Here is a 23,909-nt window from a genome sequence, read left to right as displayed (position 1 = left end):
TTCTCAAGTAAAGAAGTTGCATTTTTACGGAAAACAAGAATAGTACCTAATTAATAAGACATAACGTATTTGCTGGTCTTTGGGTTCTGATCTGACACACAGTAGGGATTTTATAAATCTTTGATGAACTATTCTAGAAAGCAAAGGGGCTCAGGTTGTTTCAAACACCGAATATCGCAACAACCTACAGATACTTTCTGAAGCACAAAATTGAATCTAAATAAAGCCAAGTATGTAGCTCAGTGGTATAGTGCTTGCTTAGCCAAATAAATAAATTGAATTAAATCAATAATACTGCTAAGGAAAGGAAATAACCACTGCATGATAATTATACAGCCAATATCTTATAAAACAAGCAACAAACCCTAATCTAGGGATTAGAACAGATGAAAGGCATATACATAAGCTTCCATATCCCTGGCCTATATTTGAAATCCTATTTACTTGTGTGTATTTATGGGGATTATAGTATACCAGTCAAGTGTTTTATGAGAACAAGTGGTATTGTTAAACATATGTTTTCATACTGAATCCAGAGTTAGTCTTCTATATAATTTGTAAACTAAAACCCGAAACCTTAATCAAGGAATTTGCTATACTGTAATATTTTTTCATATCAACTAATCAAGTTTGTCTCAAGGAGTATGCAATGATATAATGGGATAAAATTGCAGACAGATAACTTTGAGAGGTACCAAAAATCAACTGATTCCCATTATTTATCATAGTATTTATGAATCGTCATAGAATCAACTTCAATCACTTTTAATAAGGCTAAAGTTACCTGGTCTTATTGGTACTCATGTTTTTTTTATTAAAATCACATTTTTATATAGTAATCAGAAGTGCCAATCTTGATACATTAAATTATTTTTCTACATTTCTTTCTCTATGTGTGTGCATGTGTATATGTGCAGATAAACACGATTGCATGCAGGTGGAAGTCATAGGACAATACAGAAATGTCTCTTCTTTCCGTCCACCTTGTTTGTCCTTGAGATCGAACTCAGGTTATCAAGCCTGGACCAAACACCTATACTTGATAAACTGTCTACCTAGACTAACTTTTACTTATGTGAACAAGCAAATTTAAAAAGTATACATTCTTTGTACACCACATGGTACTTTGAAATGTGTATAACTGACAAATAATTAAATAAAAATTAGCATATGCATTACATTTTGTACTCATCACTGATTTTGTGGTAAAAACATTTATAATCTCCTCTTATCTATTTCCAAATATAAAACACCTTGATTTAATCTGTAGTTATCAATATGTTCAATAGAGCTCCTAGCTGACTAAATATTGTATCCATTCACAAGCATAACCATGGTGTAGCCTTTGACAAAAATATGTTAATTGTGTATTAATTACATTAAAAGTGTCAAGACTTTTATTGATGTGTTACTCTGAATTTGTAAAATTATTTCTATTTTCTTCAGCACATAAGGAGTTGTGGAGAATTTGAGCTACAGTATTAGATGAACAGCTCTGAACTTTCACAAGAAAATTAAAAATAGATGATAAGAACTTAGCACACTTTACCTATGTTCCCAATATCCATAAAGAAAAGAAAGGAAGGGCAATATTTTAAATTAATTGTAATTGTTTTTAATAGTATGAAAAATTGTCTTAAACTCAAAAAAGAACCCCAAGGATGGTTCTGTGTTCCAAAATAATGACATGTCACACCCTTATTTAAAAATATTCTATAATTCCAGGAGAAGAAACTAATTGTGTTGATTGTACAGTACTATATTTGATGTACTTAGTAGAGAAAATTTTATTTAATAAAAAAAGATTGCACAAAATGCTATAATGTACTAAACAATTTGAAAATTTATTCACCAATTTTATTTTTCAATACTTCATTTTTCTTTTAAAGACAATTTTTAAACTTAAATACATTTTGATCATATACTTCCCCTCCCTTAAGTCTTTCAAGATCCTCTCCTCCAATCCATGCTACTTTTATTTTTTTCTCAAAACCAAACAAAACCCCATTACAACAAATAGAAACCTCACAACCTAAAACATGAAATACAACAACACCCAAAAATAAAGCACGCAAACAAACAAAAATAAAAACAAAACAACAAAATGTAACCAAATAAAAGTACACAAAAATGGTGGAGTCTATTATTTGTTGGTCAATTACTCTTGAACATGAAACATGCCCTGGAGTGTCACTCCATTGGAGAAAACTGATTTTCCATCTTCCAGCAGGTATAAGTGACAATTCAGTTGTTAACCTTTATGCTAGTACCTAGTTTTTTCCATTCCTTCCTTCCTTCATTTTTTAGAAATATATCAAAATAAAATATAATAAGATAAAACAAGGAGCTATCACATTGAAGTTGAACAAAACAAACCAACAGAAGGAAAAGTGCCCCAGAGAAGGCACAAGAATCAAAAGCCCCACTCATTTTCACACTCAGGAATTCCATAAAAACACTAAACTGGAAGTCATAATGTATGCACAGAGGACCTGGTGCAGACCCATGCCGAGTCTGTGCATGTTGCTTCAGTATCCATGAGTTCATATGAGTTTGGTTCATGTTAATTTAGAGGGCTTTGCTTTCTTGGTGTCCTCCATGCCCTCTGGCTATTAACAGCAGAGTTCTCTGAGCTCTAAGGGGAAGGATATGAACACACATTTAGAACTGTGTGTTCCAAGGACTCTGTCTCTGCATAATGTCTGGTTGTGGGCCTCTGTTCTTATTCCCATCCATAGTTATAAAATGTTTTCGTTTTCAAATCATCTTTTGAACCAGTTTTGTCTTTCCACTGACAGGTTTTTATTATGTTAAATCGACATTGCTTTCTTTATGATTTATATGAAAATTATATTTTAAAGAAATTTCCCTTTGGCAGTCTGTGGTGAGATTATGGATTTCCTTCTTTTCTCTGTTTTCAAAATATTCTTCATTGAGTCTCTAATACATTTGTCATATGAAAAATACATATTTAACTGAGTTTGCAGCCTATGAAAATCTGTTTTTAGCTTCATGTTTCTTTCTACATTCAAGGTCATAAATACTGTACACAAGAAACTAAGTGGTAAGAATCAAACAGTCTTAGTAATCAATACCGTTTTCTGATTCCTTGAAGATAGCAAATTTGTATGTATATTGACATGCACTTACGAATGTGCTAAGATAGGCAAGTCAGGACAATCAAGCTGAGGTTCATTTTGCTCTTTTCTCACATTCTAAATGAAGGACTGGAAAATATTGGCTAAAATTCAATAATTTCCACAGCCAAGATATACAATATAATTTGGTCATTGATTCCACTTGAGAACCTTTCTCCTCAGGCACCATCAAGACAGATACCGATAATTAGTAGTTCAGCAAGGGGTTGAACCACAAATTTCAAGTGTAGTAAACCGCAGGCAATCTTCCACACTCACTCAGCTATTGACAATTGCCACTATTCCAAGTAGCCACCTCCTCCGTTGTTTCATTTGCTTTTTCTTTGGAACGTGCATATTTCTACTCAGTCCTGCAGAATACTGAGCCACTGTCAAGGATAAGGATGTGCAGGACAATAGTTTACAGTTGCAAACTACTACATGATGTGGATTACACATGTTTTATTCCTGTGGAAGAATCTAAGAAGGAGGAATGGTGCTAGCAGTAACAGAACATCAATCCTTACATCCACTACCCCTACATCATGCTCTCGTGTACCTAGCTACCAAATTGTCGTCTTATACTTGATTGTAAATTCACTTTCAAAATGTAAAAAGTTTGGAAGAGAGTTAAAGTTGTCTTCATTTGTATTTTCTTAACCAGAACACTAACTACTGTTATCTTTTTTCACTTCTGAAAATCAGGTAGAATTATACAGACTTAACAGATTGCGTTTAGGAATGTATATGCATGTATCATACATCTATGAATGCAATAACAATATAGTGAAAAAACAGCATGAATTTGAAAGAGAGCAAGAAGGGATATGTGGAGGAGTTTGGAGGGAGGAATAGAAAGATAGGAATGATGTAATTAAATTATAATATAAAAATAAAATAAAACATACATCTTAAAATTAAAAAGAAGATGGGAAGAAGAAATGCTAGGAGAGAAATGGCACAGGGAGTTAGTGGTCCCTAAACCTTTCATTTTCCAACTCTTTCCAATTATATTTCCTATTATTGTTCAAAATGAACATTACTTATTAATTTTCCTACAAGTTGTCCAAGCAAAACAGCGTGAAACCAAACTAAAATACATCTATGACATGCTGCTGGTCTCATTTCTAAACTCACCGAATCAGACCTTCACAATAAGAGTGACAGACTACAAGCCGCATGTCTTACATACAATGCATACATAGAAGGTTGCCTTTCGGTTAAATTTTAATTAATTTGAGTAATGTGAACAGAAAAAAAAAGGTATTTTCTCATAATCATTTCGCCAGGAAAAAAGATACAGTGTAATTTACATTTAACAATATATTCTCTTTGATCCAATATCAGAAAAAAATATTATGTAACCATCAATAAACAAGAATTCTTACTTCATTTTAGATTCTTAAGTCTTATAATTTAGTGTGTGTGTCTGTGTGTGTGCGCATGCATGCACATGCATGCACATGTGCGTGTTTGTCTCTGTGTATGTGTCTGTGTGTCTGTGTGTGTCTCTAGGTTGTTTGTAGCCTATCTCAATTTGGAATAGTCACACTTCAAGAACTCACTGGATTTTCTGGCTAATGGTTGCTTAGCTGGATATTGCACTTCTGTTGAGATAGTCATGATTCTTATGAAAGGGTCAAGATGAGAAAAGGCCCGTGTTCTTAAAAGTGACATAAAAGTCTACCACTCAAAAGCTCATTTTTTTCACCACTAAAGCCCATTAAAGGGCCTTGAGAGACGGTTCAAAGCTTAATAGCGTTTGCTGCACTTCTACTGATTTGGAGTTTGGTTCTTAAAACTCACATCAAGAGACTCAAAACAACCTGTAATTCCAAGGAACCCAACACCATATTCTGGACTCAGAGTGCACATATACACATGTACACAGCCCCATTTACAGACATATCACATGACTATTTTTAAAAGTCTACTAGGTTAGTGCTTATGTAATGTTACTAAAATCTACCCAAGCATCAAAAATAAAGATATTGTAAACAGGCACTTTTTTTCCTCCCTTTCTTTAGCTGTCAGACTATTGAAACAATTACCACCAAAGAAATTATAATTTCCCCTAGGAATCTCATGCTGGGGGAAGGAAAGTATGATACATAGAAACAACTATAGGGAGAATCTGCAGTCAGAGGAAGAATTTGTCTCTTAAAGAAAGATTTACAACTTGTCAGATGATCTTCCCAGAGAGACCAGAGTTGAGACAATGGGCTTTTGTGACCATATCTTGGCTAGGCTACTTAGCTATGCAGTGGTTTCTATTTAAAACTTTTACTCCTGTTAGGACCTCAAGATGGACTTGTGGAAGTCTCTGAATATTTTTATTCTTCTTTTTATTATGGCCACATGAAATAACTCATTTTTTATGCTTTTCACATTAATTTGGCTTTGTTGTTGTTTGTTTGTTTGTTTTTGGTTTTTTGAGACAGGGTTTCTCTGTGTACTTTTGGTGCCTGTCCTGGATCTCCCTCCGAAGGTCAAGTTGGCCATGAACTCACAGAGATCCACCTGGCTCTGCCTCCCTCCCGAGTGCTGAGATTAAAGGTGTGCACCACTGCCGCCAGTTATTTTGGCTCTTTTGATTGGCTTTTGGATGACAAGTGGCCAAGCCATGCTTATTGAGGTTTGCAGGGAACAGACTGTCTCTAACATTGGTAACAGAACAATATATGAAGTTTAATATTTAAAAAGTGGCAGATATTTTCAAGTGATAGGATCACAGAATTGATCTTATCAATTTACTTCAGAGTTGACGGGCACTGAAGAAACTCTTTATGGAGTTTGCTTTCATTGTGGCAAGGGTAGTCACTGGGCAAAGAAACTGCTATTGTCTTTGACTGCTGACAATGTGCTGTGCAGACTGGACATGCAGGACACACAGGAAAAAGGACTGTTGAATTTTTCTAATACAAGGCAGTCCTTCAACTTTCCTGCTTCACTGAAAAGTGTGCCAGTTCTGGGCCTCTAGGCTGAAGATGGATGCCTCAATTTTGCAGAGGAACTTTGGGTGAATGTCTTTGTTGTTAGATAATATTACATCCTTCCAGGTATTTGATGTAGTTAAGGACTAGATTGCTATAGTTGCAGTTTTCCTTAGTTAGGATAGAAGGTAAATTAGGGGTAAAATTTTGGATTCCCTAAGATAGGATAGATAATGCATTATTTTGTCTGAATATGCTAACTACAAATGGACAGAATATTGTGATTATTACATGGTAACTTTTTTGTGTATGGTTTTACTATGTTAAAGTTAATTTTTTTTCTTTTTATTTAGACAAAAATGGGGAAATGATGTATAATATTTTAAGATGTGTTACATGTTTTTATGCTGTGGAACACTTGTTTTAATGATGCAAAGATCTGTTGCATTTTTTTTTTTTTAGTTTTTAGAGACAGGATTTCTCTGTGTAGTTTTGGAGCTGTCCTGGATCTCACTCTGTAGACCAGGCTGGCCTCGAACTCACAGAAATCTGCCTGGCTCTGCCTCCCAAGTGCTGGGATTAAAGGTGTGCACCAACACCACCTGGCATGTTGCAATTTTTTATGTTGCATTTGTTTACCTCTGTGAAGCTGTGTTACTGTGCTTGTCCAAAACACCTGATGGTCCAGTGAAGAGCTGAATGGCCAATAGCAAGGCAGGAGAAAGAACAGGTAGGGCTGGAAGGCAGAGAGGAAATAGAAGGAAAAATCTGGAAGGAAAAGAAGGAGGGGCAAGGAGCAAGAAAAGAAGAGGCCAGCTACCCGGCCATGGAATAAGAGTGAAAGTAAGATATACAGAAGTAAGAAAAGGAAAAAGTCCAGAGGCAAAAGGTAGATGGGATAATTTAAAGTTAAGAAAAGCTGGCAAGGACCAAGCCAAGCTAAGGCCAGGCATTTATAATTAAGAATAAGCCTCTGTATATGATTTATTTGGGAACTGGGTGTCGAGTCCCCCAAAATAGGAAAGAGTGAAAGCAGCCAACAACAGTCAAGTATCTTTTTACAGTAATTATTTGGTGCAACAATTGTTCAAGTATACTAAGTTGCAGTTCTATAAAAACACTACAAGTACAAAGTGAAAATTAGGACAAGTACCCTAAGAAGCTTGCTTTCAAAAATGTAAATTTTGTCCCTATTCAGAAAGTCAACTATTTATAAACTAATATAAATATGGCCATGTACCCTAAAATGTACATCACAAAGTCTTCCAATATACCTATTCATCCCATATGAGAGAGCTTCTGGATAAATTTTGACTCTCATCTACAAGTCCATCCAAGTTGCTACTTGTATTCTATATCAAGGAGAAGTAAACAAAAGGACCTGCATGTGGAATTCCTTCAGCATCTTGTTGTAAAAGGGGATGCCCCAAATACATATATCAATGCAAGATGAAGCAAAAGGCAATTTAATCAAACAGCTTCATAAATGATAGACTTGTTATGACTGCAATTATTATCATCAAAATGCTAATGCCATCTGTAATTTTGAAACACTCCTTTAAATATACTAATGATCAAAGAATAATCACAATAGTAAACATGGTGTGTCGCAACTTTACTTACAACAATGTAATATCGGTTTAATTTGGGTTATTATCATTGCTAAACAGTATTTTTTATGTGTGAAAATGCTAGATTTTATCGATCAAAATGCTTAACATCTATAAGGAAGACCATGTCCTAGTTTGTGGAAAATATCATTCTATTAGTTTTCAATGTGCATATTAGGTAGAACTGTGGTTTTCTTTGTTATGTTCAGAATTTACAACTTTTAGCAAATAGTTGGTGACAAAATCAAATGGCGTTTTGATTGTAGAGTCTTCATTTATTGGCCTTGTGTTTATAGAAACGCATTTGATCATCTTTTATGAGTTTTGTAATAGAGATAGAAGAAATCATTTTCTAGTAATCTTGCCCATAGTTTTTGAGAAGCACATAAAATTTCATTCCTAGTAATTTTAAAAATACTGTTTAAATGAAAGGTCTTCTATAATCTGCTGCAGTTAGAATGTTGCCTTATATCTTTGAAGCAAAATTTTTAACATGATATTTTATTGATTATTTGGAAATTTCACATAGTGCTCCCCAGTCACTCTTACCTCCCAGTCTTCCCAGGTTTGTGCCCCCATCCTTGTGGCCACCCTCCAAAAAAGACATAAAATAAAATAAGTCCAATCTGTATTGTCCAGATAGTCACTGGAGTATTGTTAAAGCAACCTTCCCAAATTATTCATTATAAAAAAATACATTAATTCTTAAGAACCAAATATTCCTGTATTCATGACACTCTCATTGACTTTCATTCATACACACACACACACACACACACACACACACACACACACACACACACACGAGACAGAGACAGACAGACATAAATGAAACAAAATAATCTATAAATGTCTATCTTATTTCACTAAAAATAATGCTCATGGTGATCTAACACATCAATTTCATGACTTGCAATCTGTAAAACACTCAGTTACTAGGTTAAAATATAAAATCAACCCAAACTACTAAAAACTAAAACCAATGAAGGAATAAAGGATTCCTTTAGTAGTTTTTCTCAGCACTCCTTTTTTTTTTATCTAAGCAAAAGCACCTTTCATTGTGTGATCCCTTCTCAACTTTCCAGTACTGGTAATGGGCTACACCTAATTAAGTTTTGGACAAAGAGTTCCCATGGTAATCCCAAACAACCCAGGCTATTGCCAAAAAGCTATGTTGCTCTCCACAAACTGACAATAAGGCTCCATTGCTGAGACAACACCTATACAACTTACTGAACACGAGAATTTGAGCTGATGCCTACATAGAGCCTTCACCCCATGTTCTCTCATCTTTGATATAGAAATGTACTCTTCACATTACCAAAAGACAATGCAAACACCAACACAGTCACAAAACCTTGGATTTACTGTGGTGTCCTACTGCAAGATATGCTAGTGCAATGGTGGCCCAAAACCTGTTGGATTGTCCAACCAACATCTGATTTCACTTAAGGCCCACTCCACAAAATAGACCCCATCTCAGACACTGCTTGGGTGACGAAGAACTTGAGACTAGATAGCCTAGGGACCCAGAGTAAAACCAAATACTACTGGACTAAAAGTAAACAAAATTTTTCCTGATGTTATTCTTCTGTATTAATAGATCTTTTACTTGTTCAGCCATCATCAGAAAAGCTTCCTCCAGCAGCAGATTGAAAGAAGTTCAGAGACCCACAGCCAGATATTAGGTAAGGAGTGAGAGACCTTAGAACACTAAGCTATAAATGGAATGCCTCTATCAAATCCCTTGCCTTGGAGTTCCAGAAACCCTGCTTAAGAGGAAGAGGAAGAGGAAGTGGAGGACACTAAGAATATAAGGTGCTCTAAATCAACATGAGCAAAGCTCATATGAACTCACAAAGATGGAATTAGACCCTACATGGGTCTGCACCAGGTCCTGTTTATGTATTATAGCTTCCAGTTTAGTGTTTTTATGGAATTCCTGAATGTGTGAATGAGTGGGTCTCTGATTCTTTTCCCTTCTCTTGAGATCTTTTCTTTTTGTTGGTTCATCTTGTTCAACTTCAATGTGATAGTTTCTGTTTATCTTATTATTATACTTTATTTTATTATTATTTCTAAGAACTATTCTTTTTTCTAATGAAAGATAGAAAGGTAATGGATCTGGATTGTGAGGGAGTGGGGAGTAACTGGGAAAAGTAGAGGGAGGGGAAACTGTAATCAGTATTATATATGATAAAAGAATCTATTTTCAATAAAAGGAAAAATATCAAAAGATGGTCTTGCAGAGGATCCTAGTTCCCTTCCCAGCACCTATGTCAAGTTGCTGGTAACGACTTCTACCTCAGACTCTAAGGTATCCTCTTGTGGATTTGTGGGATCTGCAGGCACCAGCACTCACATGCACATTCACATACAATTTTGAATTTAAGAAAAAAGAAAATTAAATTATATGATAACATTAAAAAAACGTATTTTCAATGATGAAATTATTAATTGTGTGACTGGGACAATGAGGACTCTAGCTAATAGATAGGACTAGGGACATCATAAAATTATAAGTTTTATTTCTTCTTCCCTTTGTTTCTGAAGTTTGGCCATTTGATGGCCTACAAAATGTCCATTATCATATACTAATTCCTTGACATTGACTTTGCAGTCTCTAAAACAGTGATCCAATATATTTCTAGACATTGAAAATGACTTATTATCAGGCAGTCTGTTACAGCAGTATAGAATAATAAACTAGGACAGTTGCATACTTCTTTTTCTTGTATGAAATTATAATTTTGCTTAATTTCCAAAAATGTCACCATACAGCCTCTTTTTAATGAAATTTATTATATGTCATTGCATTGATTGAATGACATGAGCACTTCTGTAGGGATAAGCCTAGTTAAGAAAGTAAATCTATACATTTCTACAAATTGAATGAATTTTCTCAACAGAGCAAACATGTTAAATGAATGTCCATAAACCTCTGTGGTACCATGATTATGGTATTTCACAGTTTGTGTTGTTTAAAGGTACAGTTGTTTCTTTAATCCATTATTAGTCAGGAAATAAATGCAATTTGTATACACAAAGCAGGCATATATTGTAAAAAGTAGAAATCTAGGGAGAAAATGAATAAAAATTTATTATTTAAACTTTAAATAAAATGAGATTTTCAAATAAATCTGTTAACAATGATTTATAATACAATGTAAGACTGTACTATTAGCTCTAAAGCCCAGATTTGGAGAACTATGCTGGCACACTAAATTTATTCATTTTCAGAGCCTGCAGACATTTTAATGTCTGAGCATCAATAAGAACAAATTACCTAAAAAACTTTTAATACGGTACAATAAATTAAGACTGGAATGTAATGGAGAAGTGGGTGCAACAGGACAAAATTATGAATCTCACATAATCATCCAAGAACACTTAAAGTGTAGAAACAACATTGGTACTCTGGGCCACAGTGGAACCTAATTGTTTCTCTCCTGTCAAATAGGAATTGTACATCAATCTCAAGGGGTTAGAAACTGTTCATTGCATACAAATTGTTATGTTCTGCAGTCTCTTCAAGGGGAACTTAACATTCTTTATGAAAGCAAACAGGGCAGAAGAAATTACCTTAGGATGTTGTTTATCTTAGTGTTCTTCATTTAAAAGCAACAGAAATTGTCTATGCCTGTACTCATAAGTGAAAAATAGAAGAGGTTGGAAAGAATATAAAATAATAAGATTTCAAACAGGCAGGGCACTAGCTGGCAATCACAGCAGGCAACCCTTTTTGACTCATCAGGAATCCCCATTAGAATAGATGAAACCCAATCTTACTCCTCACCTTGAGTTTCAAAGCCTCATGAAAGAATATGACTAGCTGAGTGAAGGACTTGTGCTCAGGGCCACTGAGACAATGAAAGAAGGTTTGGGAGAATAACTGGAAGAAGTTGTTATCATAATCACTTGATTTAGTATCCCACTAAGATCTTTCAGGACCCAAAAGCCTTGCAGTAAGACCAGTCAAGGGAACTGTTGCTCCATGCTCGCACTTAAAACTCTCCAGCCCATTTTACCTTATTTACCTGTCTCCCAGTCCTTTGCTAAGCAGCATTTTATTGTATATTTTAAAATAACTAGATTTTAATCTTTAAAAAATTTTGAATGCTCTGACACAAAGCACAAATGTTTGAGGCAGTAGCTTTGCTAGTACATTAATATGGTTACTATCTTATGTGTACAATGATGAAACCTATGGGTATCTCATTAAAATGTACAATAATTATGTTATAATATAAATTAAAACTTAGAAAGTTATCTCCTTCTAGTAATACTATAAATTTCAAGTTGACTTAAATAAGAAGCCTATTTGAATTTCTACATTTTTGTTAGTGTGGGTTTCAATTAGATTTATGAACATGGACCAAACCCATTGAAATGTATAGCCAACAACACAGAATGTTTAATTAGAATGTAACTGGGGAAGTTGAGCTTTTACTTTAACATTTTACTTCTTTGTTCTCTAAAGTATGAGTTAACAAACTTTTCTGCAAAAAGGTACATATTGAATGTCTTGGGGTATTTAGGTCATATGACCTTGAGGGCAACTACCTAGTCTGTCATTCCCTTGTAGACTTAAAGTAGCTGTAGACCATATGTCAATAATGAAATGTTGTGAAATCTCATTGAAACTTGATTCACAAAAACAGGTTGCCAGGAGGATTTGGCTCAATAGTTTGCTCCTTTTATTACTCTGGTATTCATATGACCAATATTAAGTTGATAATTTATAATAGCACTAGAAAAACCATACATTGTGTTAAAATTAATTTCACTGCAAGTACCCTGAGTGATGTCTCAGGTGATATATTTACCCATAAAATTAACTAGCTCAATATACTTCATGAAATCCTGGATTCCCAGACTGCATATAAATCTGTTATTTAAATTTCTCTGAAATGATCTTCAAAACTAGTTTAAGTAAAATGAAATACTGAACCAAGGATATAGAATTAAAATGGTAAGAACTATGAATTCATAAAATAAAATCAGTTACTGACAAATAGTGATTATGAGACCACAAAATCTAAATAGAAAATGTCACTAATTAGAAGTGTGTTTGTGTCAGATATGCCCAGTATTTTTCATTCTCATATACTTGACTATTACCTCTATTAATTTTTAGCAGGGAGTATTAATATGAGCTGCCACTACAATTCTGCCAATTACAGCCCTTCAAGGTTAAATAGGGGTTTTAAATTTTGTTTACTATTGTGTTTGCTAACAGTCCACGTTTCTGGCTCCTACAAATAATTTAGTTATATCGTAGGAAGATTTACCATTATTACAACTAGATATTTGCTATTCAACTTGATGAACACGCTCAACTGTGAATAGACTTCCTGTACTATAATTTAGAATAGACTTCCTGTAACAGAAGTTACAGGAGCTATTTTATATCATGACTGCTTTTTAAAATTCTTTTGTTTTGGTTGTGAGCCTAGCCTTTTAACGGCTGAGCCATCTCTCCAGCCGGGCGGTGGTGGCGCACGCCTTTAATCCCAGCACTCGGGAGGCAGAGCCAGGCGGATCTCTGTGAGTTCGAGGCCAGCCTGGTCTCCAAAGCTACACAGAGAAACCCTGTCTCGAAAAAAAAAAATTCTTTTGTTTATGGATCTGATAAAATCTAGATCGCTAATATTTTTAAGCCCGAACCCCTTGGACACCGCAGCTCTTTCAGTATTTGCTTAAACACAATTCATTCTTTGCAGCAAATTAAGCTGAAGAAGCCTGGGAATAAAGTTTGGAAAAGGGTTAATAAAATTCTTCGCCTAGTAAAAAAATATTATCATTTTTCAAAATTTACACCTAGATTAGAACGTTTTCTTTCTCTGTGTGTATTTTGTTCATAGATTGTGCTATCCTCAGACTGTTTTTCACATTACTTATCTTACTGGTTCTCCAAAAAAAAAAAAATGTTTTCCCAAGTGAGTTTGAGAATTTCCGAGGTGTGATACTGGAATATCAAGAAAGACTAAGCCCTGAGACCAGACACTGCCTGGAGCCCACCGCTGACACCTTCTGGAGGGCCAGGACCCAGGGGTTAGATTGTCCAGAGACCTAGGAGAGAAACAAACATGACTGGGAAAACATAGTCAATGAAATGATTCCTAATGATATTCTGCTATACTCATAAAATCATTGCCTAGCCCAACTGCCATCAGACAGGCTTCACCCTGCACAGATGGAAACAGATGGAGAGACCCACTGCCAAACATTAGACAGACCTTGGGGAATCCTGTGGGAGAAGGGGGAGGAAGGATTGTGAGGGCCAGAATGGCCAAGTATACTACAAGAATAGCACAGGATCAACTAGCCTGGTCTCAGGTGCTCACAGAGACTGAACCACCAAACAGAGAGCTTGCATGGGACTGCTTTTGAGAGCCTTTCCTTCTACTGGGTTTCCCTGTGGCGATTTAATAGGAAAGGAGGTGCCTAGTCTTACTGCAACTTCCTATGTCATAGCTGGCTGATATCCATAGGAGGCCTTAACTCTTTTGAAAGGAGGAGTGGATGGGGATGGAGAAGAGGAGAAGTTGAAGGTAGGGACTAGGAAGAGAGGAGGGAGGGAGGAGAAAATGTGATTGAGCTTGTAAAAAATCACTAGTTGGAAAACAGAAACAAAAACATGTTTTCCTTTGAGTACTTCTTGGAGTGTCTATACACTGCACTGCACTTAACCTTAGCATCAATATACTGAAATACTGAGGCTGTGAGTTCTTTAAAGGAAAACAGCTTCTTAGTCAATCTCTGAGTTCCTAGTAGCAAGCAGTGTCTGCCTTGTTCAGGGTAGACTCAATTAAAATTTTTCTTCAATTTAGGCATTCACAGTATGTTTCAGGGCTAGCAAAAGGGCTCGGTAGTTAAAATAATTTGCCAGCCAGCCTGAAGACTTGAGTTAGATCTCTAGGACCCATGTGTGTTATGGGATATTTGTTTACACTGTGTAAAAATGTGTCTGGGTTTTTGCCTCACCTGCTTTAGGTGCCTTCTGATTGGTTTAATGAAGAGCTGAATGGCCAATAGCTAGGTTGGAGAGAATAGGCAGGCCTTCCAGTGAGAGGAATTTGGGAAGAATCTGAGGCTGAGAGATTAAACCGGTAAGATGTGGAGGGAGTTGAACATACAGTATGAAGGAGAGGTAACAAGCAATGTGGCAGAATGTAGATTAATAAACATGGGATAATTAAGTTATAAGAGCTAGTTGTGAACAAGCTTAAGCTAAAGCCAGCATTCCGAATTCTTAAGACATTTCTGTGTCATTTTGGAACTGGATGTCCAAAGACTGACTACACACCTGATAGAAGAAGAGAACCATTTCCTGTTAGCTGTCCTGTGAACTCCCCACGCATATTGTGGCATGAGACTTCCCCTGTACCCTCAAGTAAATAAATGGAGAAAAAATCTAAAGCATGTTTCAATGAGTGAGATAACGGGGCCATCAAATTGTTAAACTGTCCTACTACAGGACAATTTCATTGGTATGGAAGTGGTTAGAGCACTTTACTATGAGGTGTTTGGGTTTGGGATATGGAGTAGGGTAAGAATGACAGAGAAAGCAAAGACTTGTTTGCCTAGAGGAAATAGTGCAATGAACATATAATTCCCTAATGCATTTGCACATTCAAAGAATATTATGTATTGGAGGTTTAAATAAGTTATTTTATGTACTGAGGCATATTGGTGAGGAAGAAAAAGCAGGTTTCCATTCTAATGGGAAAGTATACATAATAGCATGCGTGTAAACATATCTCACACTACTGTGAAGTAATACTATTATTAAGAATATAAGGAGGCTAAGTTAGAAGAAAAGCAATCTTGTGTGTCTATTTCTTCATGTCTGGTTGTGCATATGAGTGATTATTTTCTCTTTAAAATACATAGCTTTAACAAAATGTAGGTTTAATAGTCATATTACAACAGGAATGTGCACAAAAGAAATGCACAGAAGCAAACAGAGGTGAGTTTGGGACATGGAGGCTGGGGATGAGTATTTGTTAGTGTTCATAAAAGAAAGGAAAATTAATAGTAAAGTGGGAAAGAAACATTAGAATGGACAGCAGTGTGTAAGAAGGGACACAAGAAGAAACTACTGGAATATCTTCTTTGTAAAGCATTGTTACTTTGTGGAAATGATGTACATGGAAATTAATTTGTTTTTAGTAACTATTAATTTTTCTTTCTCTTTGCTTCTATATTGATGTGAGCAGCTTACAGTTTTATCAATTTGAGATGTGTAATTACTTTGCTCCACATTTTCTCTTAGTCTTCATAATTTCCTAAGCTAAGAAACGGAATCCCTTAGGGACAGCTGGGTTTTGCTGCATTTTAAGTAGCTTTTGACTGCTGTGGTTATCATGGTTAGTTACAATGGTTGTTCTCCCTTCTCTATAATAAGGTGTAACGATTTGTCATCCTAAAGATATTGTGCTGAATATAATGTTAAAAACAAGCCACTGACATTATCCAATTATTTGAATACACTTATTTATGAGAGACCTATGATATAAAGCCCATCTCTGAATTTCTGCACTGTGCCAAATTCCCAATAAATCTGTTATTTACTACTTCTGGAGAGATGCATTTGAGTCAAGAAGTTGTAGAAGACTTTCTAAGCAGCAATAAAAACCTAACAATATTTACATAAGAATGAGGGTTTGTACTGAGTCTTATTGTCACTTGTTATGCTGGTATTCTCTTGACATGCCTGGGAAGCCTGCTCTTTTCTGAAAGGGAAGGGAAGTGTAGATCTGTGGGTAAGGGAAGGTGGAGAGGGGCTGGGAGGAGTGGAAGGAGAGGAAACTTCAGTCTCAAAGTATTTTATGAGAGAACCAAAAAATGAAGGGCGTAGCTGTTTAACTATATTAAGACACTAAACTCCCATGCCACTGCTAGCTAATAATACTGAAACACTCATTTTGTAATGTATCTCCTTCTTTATACATTGCTGTAAACCTAAAGCAAGTGACTAGAGACGAATACCCCTAGCAGTAAATTTTCTTGCTGATTTCCTTGTGTTAGTATACATCCTCTAGCTACAGAAAACAGGATAGATTTTGTGACTACAAAATGAAAGCTTATGAAATTTTATTACTGCTGGGGAAAAATAAAGGGCAAGCAATGGTATGAATTATTCTTAACACTGGGGTCCCAACAAAGGGCAACAGATGGCAGGAATATTTACTCAAGTGATTTTTCCATCAAAGTTTCTATCAGCAGCAAGGCTGTTAAGAAGCCGTCAAACTCACCAGCCAGCTGGTAAAATCAGCACTGTAAAAACTGACTATATACAAAGCATACTTGTATCCAATTTAGTCTTTTACACCATATGCCTTTAAAAAGGAGAGAGTGTTTGAATCAATCTGTATCAATAGAATGCTAGTTAACGCATATAGAGTCCTTTAAGAGAGTATATGTCTAATTAAATATTAAAGCCCATTCTAGATAGAAATCACATCCTCTGCAGCAGATATCGTCACTGACCTATACAATTTATTCACCACCTACAAGGCCTGCACAAGCCAGTGGCTTTTCAATAGCAGCGTCTACTACAAGAGGGCTTTCTGGGCTGCAAGTGGAGAAAGTAGAATAAGACTGAGAACTCTAAGGCATCTCCATTAAGAAGAAAGCATTTTCATGGACCCACTTGTCTCAAACTTTTGGGCAGGATTCACTTCAATTCCTTTGTGCTCTATGAATCTAAGGTCGTCAAAAGTGGGTGCTTTACAAAATGCTCTCTTCAATCACTGATAGGCAATGTAAGGTGAAATGAAGAGCAGCTCAGCTGGTCCTTAACACTGATGCAGTCTTCTCTCTGCCTTTTCCCTCCAAGTCCAAGACACTGGCATGCCTGCAAGTTCACCCATACGTTGTTCTCTATTAGATACCGCAGAGTAGAATCCTATTCCATATCTATTTTTCATAGTTAATGGTAGGATGGTAGACATAGTGAAATTACTATATTTAATCAACTTTGGTGTAATTCTTGTCCTAATTACAATGATTAAAATTTATTATTTAACAATGTAGACACTTTTAATTCAGTTTATTTGTGGCAACATACATAAAAATACTGCATGTCAGTATAATTGAAATTATTAAGCAGTAAAACAAATAGCATTGCAGAATATAACTGAAAACTAATCAACACTGAAAGACTACATTTTACTTTTAAAGGTGTTATCAACTCATAGAAACATAACACATTGCTATTTCATCTTCTGTCCCTTTAATTTTTATATTTGTTGATTTAAACCCCAAAATTTATGTAAATAATCCCATTGTTTCTTACTTCTTAAGGCTGAATTTAAATGGAAATTTTTTATAAGATTCAAAGACTCACACATATTCATGGCAATATTCTCTAGAAGGTGTTGTTAATATTTAATATAGTCCACTAAGCAGCATTATCCCATAAAAGCAAACAGGCTGCATTTCCATTAAAAGGAACAATATTCAGAACTTGCAAATACTTAACCTAATGGTGATTTTTTTTATTGTTTCTACTGGCAACTAGAAGAATTCAATAACATTCAACAGCTTATGTTTTAAAGGTTACTTCTTTCAAGTCTAGCTGAAAGCAGGTTAGATCTTAATATTAGGGTATTTTATGATTTCCACATCCCTGTTTTTAACCAAGGTAATTGATGACATAACAATGTATACTGTTACCATGTGAATTAATATTGTTTTCATAACTTTACTTCATGGTATTCAACTTTTATTCTGAAAACTCTCACTAGCATGTCTTCTTGTTGCTTAAAAACTGAGAAGACAGAAAGAAGTATCAGCCATCTCAGGATGGTAAGTTCGTACGAATGGGAATTTTCCTCAATTCTTCCTCAAAGTGTATACTTTGAGAAGTTCCCATACTTCATGGAAATAATGTTTAGTAGGATTTCCAGTCAGCTTATACTGTGTTTAAGATGTTTGAGATGAATAATTCAGTATTCACTAATACTAATTAAATTTTAACATTTATAAATATGAACTAACCCATCATTGAGAGTAATAAGTCATAATGAGGTCTTATAATAAATGTAGTATTATTTTGTGAGAAATGTCATTCTTTTATCAATTTTATTATTATTTCCTAGTTTAATAAAGTGTGAACATAGTCAGGGATAGAACTGAGACATTTATGGCAATATTCTTTGTGTTGAAGAGATACCATCAGATGTATCTTAATAAAACATCTTTAATAAAATCTTACTCAGAATGTAAACTTATTCAGACATCTTAATGTATATGTAAACATACATGTGTAGGCAGATTTCATATTTAATGAAGAAAAAAGCAGGCTAGGACTTGTGATATCATTAAAATCTCTGTATCTAGCAGAATATTTCCATATATATATATATAATTTATTTGTAGATTAAGAAATAGATGAAATGAAGTACTTTTACAACTTCTCTAACTGAATAGGAAATATGCTTATAAATATTCACCAATTATAATTAATAATATAATAATAATTAATACATTACACTGTCAATAAGTGGGGACTTTTCCATATTATACCGATCTATAACATTATGATGGACTTGTACGGCTGTATTAGTAATAATACCTTGAACAATATTAAAAGTTTCATATTTTTGTTTCATGGCAATTTTTAATGAAAGGGAGAAGATCTCGTATCATATTTGAACATTAAAAATAACATGTATATGAAAGAATGGTTTTTAAGAAATTGAACACAGGACAAAGGACTATGATTACAGAGTGAATGGAAACAATCCCATGTCTGAGTACTAAATTTGTCCACCTTCCTATCTAGGCAGCTCTCTATACTATAAGAAAAGATGCAGAAATGTTCAAGACACCAGATGATTTGATTTCAGGAGATGAAACACAAAGTCCAATGGGGCAAACATAAATATTACAAGGCAGAATGCTAGAAAGGAGAATGAAACAGAGAGGAAGAACGTGGAAGATCTTCAGAAAGTGCTTTCCTGTGGGTCCTAAACAGCTTGTATATGTGAGAGAACTACGAAAGACTAGGGAAAGAAGCTAAATTTGGGCTGTGATAGCCCACCTGCCACTGTGGAAGAAGAATTAATCGTTCAAGGGGCATCGGAGTAAACAGAAGGACTTTGCCTTAGTAGTGGAACAAATTAGCTGGATAATTGCAAACAATAATGTATCAAAGAAAATCTATAAATTTTAAAGCTGTTTTAAACTAGGTTAACTGGGTCTCACAAGATAGCTTAAAATTTATTTGAATGACAAATTATTTAGTATTTAGCAATTTAATTTTCAAACACCCAACAAAAATTAAAAGTTACCAGATACTAAAAACTACATTAAAATAGCACTCATAGGACAAAATACATTAACTAAAGGTAACAAAAATATATACAATTGGTTGAGTTCAAAAAGGAAACTATGAGTTTATATCTGCATTTTATATCATTAAGACATTATAGGACAAATTGTGTAGACCCAAAGTATATATATAATCACCCAAATTTCACATCTAAGAAATGTCAATAATAATATATGCCATTAAAATATAGACAAAAGAGATTAATCAAAGATTAGACATCACAAAATGTCATTAAACGTCACAATAGAAATTATAGAATAATTATGGACAGGAGAAATAATCAGAAAATGAGCAGAATACTAATGACTAGTATGACCACTTTAATTGACATAATGTATAAGCATTTGGTAGTACCTTACTTAAAAATAAAGGCTGAAACATTTGAAATTTTGATGAAAATTATGATCCTATTGATATGAAATGATCAATAGAACAAATAAGACAAACAGCCTCCGCACATAAGTTAATTGCTTGACCAAAAATATGATCCTTAGTAAGCCTTCTTCATATTAACTCATTCTCATTGCGAACACATTAAGGAACTAAACATTTAAAAAATGCCAAATCCAAATTATGGACAGAGAGTCTATCAATTGTGGTAGAGGGTGCATTGAGCATGAACAAGGCCCTGGGATTTATTCTAATATTACCCAACCTCTAGGAAGTATAATGGAGGAATATTTTTACTTCTCTATTGCTTGATTTTCATCATAATTAATTCAAACTAACTTTATAATAAATAATTATATGTGTTGTATAATACTATATGTATACATATTATATATCCCTTGTCAGATATCTTTGAAAACTCAAGAAATTTACATATCTCTTTAAAAACATTATATGACTGTATTTTATATATGCCTTTCAAGTAGACATTGCATTGTGCTTCCTTAGCTCAACATTCACATTGGGGCTATTCAGAATGTATCTTCTATAGGATAGCAGATTGTAAACTAGTGAATTTACTCTAATTTATGCTAACATTGATGTGTGAGCAAATTTTATTATACATATATAAATACAAAAGACTCTAAAAGTACTGGGTTTTTTTTCTTTACCTCACTTGTTATTTACACAGGTGTTTGAATGCTCACTATCTGAACATAAGAAATTTGCTAGGCAAACACTTGAGAATTGTAAACTCTAATGTCATATTGAATCTAAAATTTTAAAATGTTTAAATTGTTCAATTAATTACTGTTGTGGATAGAATATTTGTTTAACTATGTAAAGATGTGCTGCATCTATTTGTGTAGCAGAATAATTGTTTAACTGTGTAAAGATGTTTTGCTGTTTTACCTTGCCTGCCAAGGCACCTGATTGTTCTAATAAAACACTGAATGGCCAATAGCTAGGCAGAGGAAGAAGAGGTGAGGCTGGTAGGCAGAGAGAAAAGAGATGCCAGCCATCCATCCTGGGACCAGCCAGCAGGGGCCAGCCAGCCAGACATGTAGGAAGCAGGGAAGCAGGATGGATAGTACCTAGATGAGGTAAACGAGCCTCAGGGCAGCACATAGACTAATAGAAACAGGTTAACGAGTTAAAAGCGCTAGAGAAAGAAGTCTAAGTTAAAGCAGAGCATTCATAATTAATAATAAGTCTCTGTGTCATGATTAGGGGGATTATAGTACAAGAAAGTCTGCTAAAAACTATCCTTTTCTTTGTCTCTATCTGTCTTAAGTAGTATTTTTGGACATTAAAAGTTGGCCTCAATCCAAACCCACTTGACTGAAAACTGCAACATTAACAATGAGCAATAAAAAAAATTAGACTTGATATAATAAACCATATTTCTTAGACTTAATCTATATATTTTATCAACTAAACTATATACTCCACAATCTAATTTATTTTTATCATCACATTAAAAGACACAACACTTTGGAATTAAATGATTCCCTGGTTATAATCCATATGTTGCATTTCCATTAAAATAAACCAGAAAAAGTCAATAAGTACTAACAATTAACTCAACATTGTTTTGGCCCCTGGTCTGTCTCATAAGGCATTTTGTCAATAGAATATATAGAAATATAGCTACATCCCCACAAATTGTCTTGAGGGAAATGCACTTGTAATTTTATCATGATGGATATTTGCAGCAACTACATTACTACTAAGTATACCACAGCTTTTCCTTCTGGACAGGTTCCAACATAAGGCAAACACACACACACACACACACACACACACACACACACACACACACACAGAGAGAGAGAGAGAGAGAGAGAGAGAGAGAGAGAGAGAGAGAGAGAGAGAGAGAGAGACAGAGACAGAGACAGAGCGACAGAGAGAGACAGAGACAGAGAGACAGAGAGAGAGAGAGAGAACAACAAACCACACTATACTCTGCTGTAAGATGTTTTGCTACATCACAGATGCAGGTGTATTTCACAGTTCACCAGATGAACCAGTAGTGCATAGGCAGATGCTCTCATCCTTTCACAAACATTCAGAGCACAATTTTTGACATACTTGTTATGCTGGCTTTTATAGCATGTTCAGGGAACATCACGAAAGTCAGGAGTTATAAATTCCATTCATTCTTCCACATGAACTTACAGTAGTTAAATATTCAAAATATTGCTGCAAAAAGAAAGACAACATGGAAAAAGAAAGCTCAAAAGTCTTACCTTAAGATACCATTTGTATTTTGCATGTTCCCAATTTTCAGGATTTTGTGTCTTTCTGAAAAACTGTTCAACTTCATTCAGCCATTGATTAAATACCTTCATATCATAATGAAAGTGTCTCCATTTTTCAACTGATCGATCAAATCGCCTAGAATTGGAAAACAAGGATGAAACAAAGTAAATGACTTTTAGAAAACATTTTATGGATATCTCACATACTTTTGTTCATGCTGACAAATGCATTATTTTTGTAGTGTCTTGAATTTATAGATTTTAGTTTTAATGATCAGACATAATAACTAATGTAAAATAGGAACTATAAATTAAAACAGAAACTTAATTTTCCTTTAAAATTAATCATATACATTGATTAAAACCAATATTAGGCAATTGTTTAGGAGTATTAGCATCTACCTTGTTGTAATTTTAAAAACATAATTCTAGGACTTTGAAAACATTTCAAAATGGTAAAAATTGTTTGGGAACCAGACATTCAATTTTAAAATACATTTGGATGAAAACTATCTCATCAGGTTGATGAGATTCAACATTCCTCCTGTTTCAAAACTCTAAGATTATTAAGCATCCAGGTGCCTGAAGAAGCCCCTTTTGTCACCCTACCTCAATTCCATAGGGACTCTGCCAAACCTTAGGCAGAGTATTGACCCACCTTTGCTCCTTTCTAAAGAATGTTTCAGCCCTCCCTTCTAGTCTATCCCAATTCCATTACATCAGCCACAAATACCTAGAAACACCTTCTACAATAGATGCTCAGTGGCCACACAGAGCTAGGACTTAGGTGGGCAATTACCACTATCCTTCCTATCCTCATTATGATATTTACTGTCTCACCTTCAATCCTTTAGCAGTCTGCTTACAGGTACATTTCCTCCCTCATCAAGTCAATCCATTAGAGACTACAACTCTTTGTACAAAGTCAAGTCCCCCTAGTCTTTCACTCCTGTCTCCCTAGCCATGATTTTTTTTACCTTAGTGAAACCTACTTTCAGGAACCCCTCCTTCCACTACACTTCCAATTCCCTGGGGACCACAAATCTTGCTGAAGACAGGATCCCCTTAGCGCTTTCTCACAGCCCTTCTAAGTCTTTTTAAAATTAGCAAACCCCTATTACTCTATGCCACTCATTGACTTGCAGAAGCACTCTCAAATAGGCAACCCACAGCCATCTACTTTCGTAAAATCCAGAGTGGGCAATGAAATCCAGGTATGGAATAGTCAACAACAA

At 34.8% G+C, this 23,909-nt stretch overlaps 1 protein-coding gene across 10 annotated transcripts in view; it reads right to left on the bottom strand.

Moving 5' to 3' along the window:
• The window catches only part of Dmd (dystrophin), a 2,242,690-nt gene that overhangs the window by 1,073,327 nt on the left and 1,145,454 nt on the right, over positions 1 to 23,909 (bottom strand). For all 10 annotated transcript variants that reach the window (XM_052732199.1, XM_052732319.1, XM_052732309.1 and 7 more), the window contains one exon: positions 22,663 to 22,810. In XM_052732199.1, the coding sequence (XP_052588159.1) occupies positions 22,663 to 22,810 (148 nt within the window). The remainder of the gene's footprint in view (positions 1 to 22,662; positions 22,811 to 23,909) is intronic.

Source organism: Peromyscus californicus, unplaced genomic scaffold (assembly GCF_007827085.1).
Source record: "Peromyscus californicus insignis strain IS unplaced genomic scaffold, ASM782708v3 Scaffold_10__1_contigs__length_136768540, whole genome shotgun sequence".
Taxonomy (NCBI): domain Eukaryota; kingdom Metazoa; phylum Chordata; class Mammalia; order Rodentia; family Cricetidae; genus Peromyscus; species Peromyscus californicus.
Note: the sequence above shows the minus strand (reverse complement) of the source record. Positions and strands in the feature narration are given on the sequence as shown.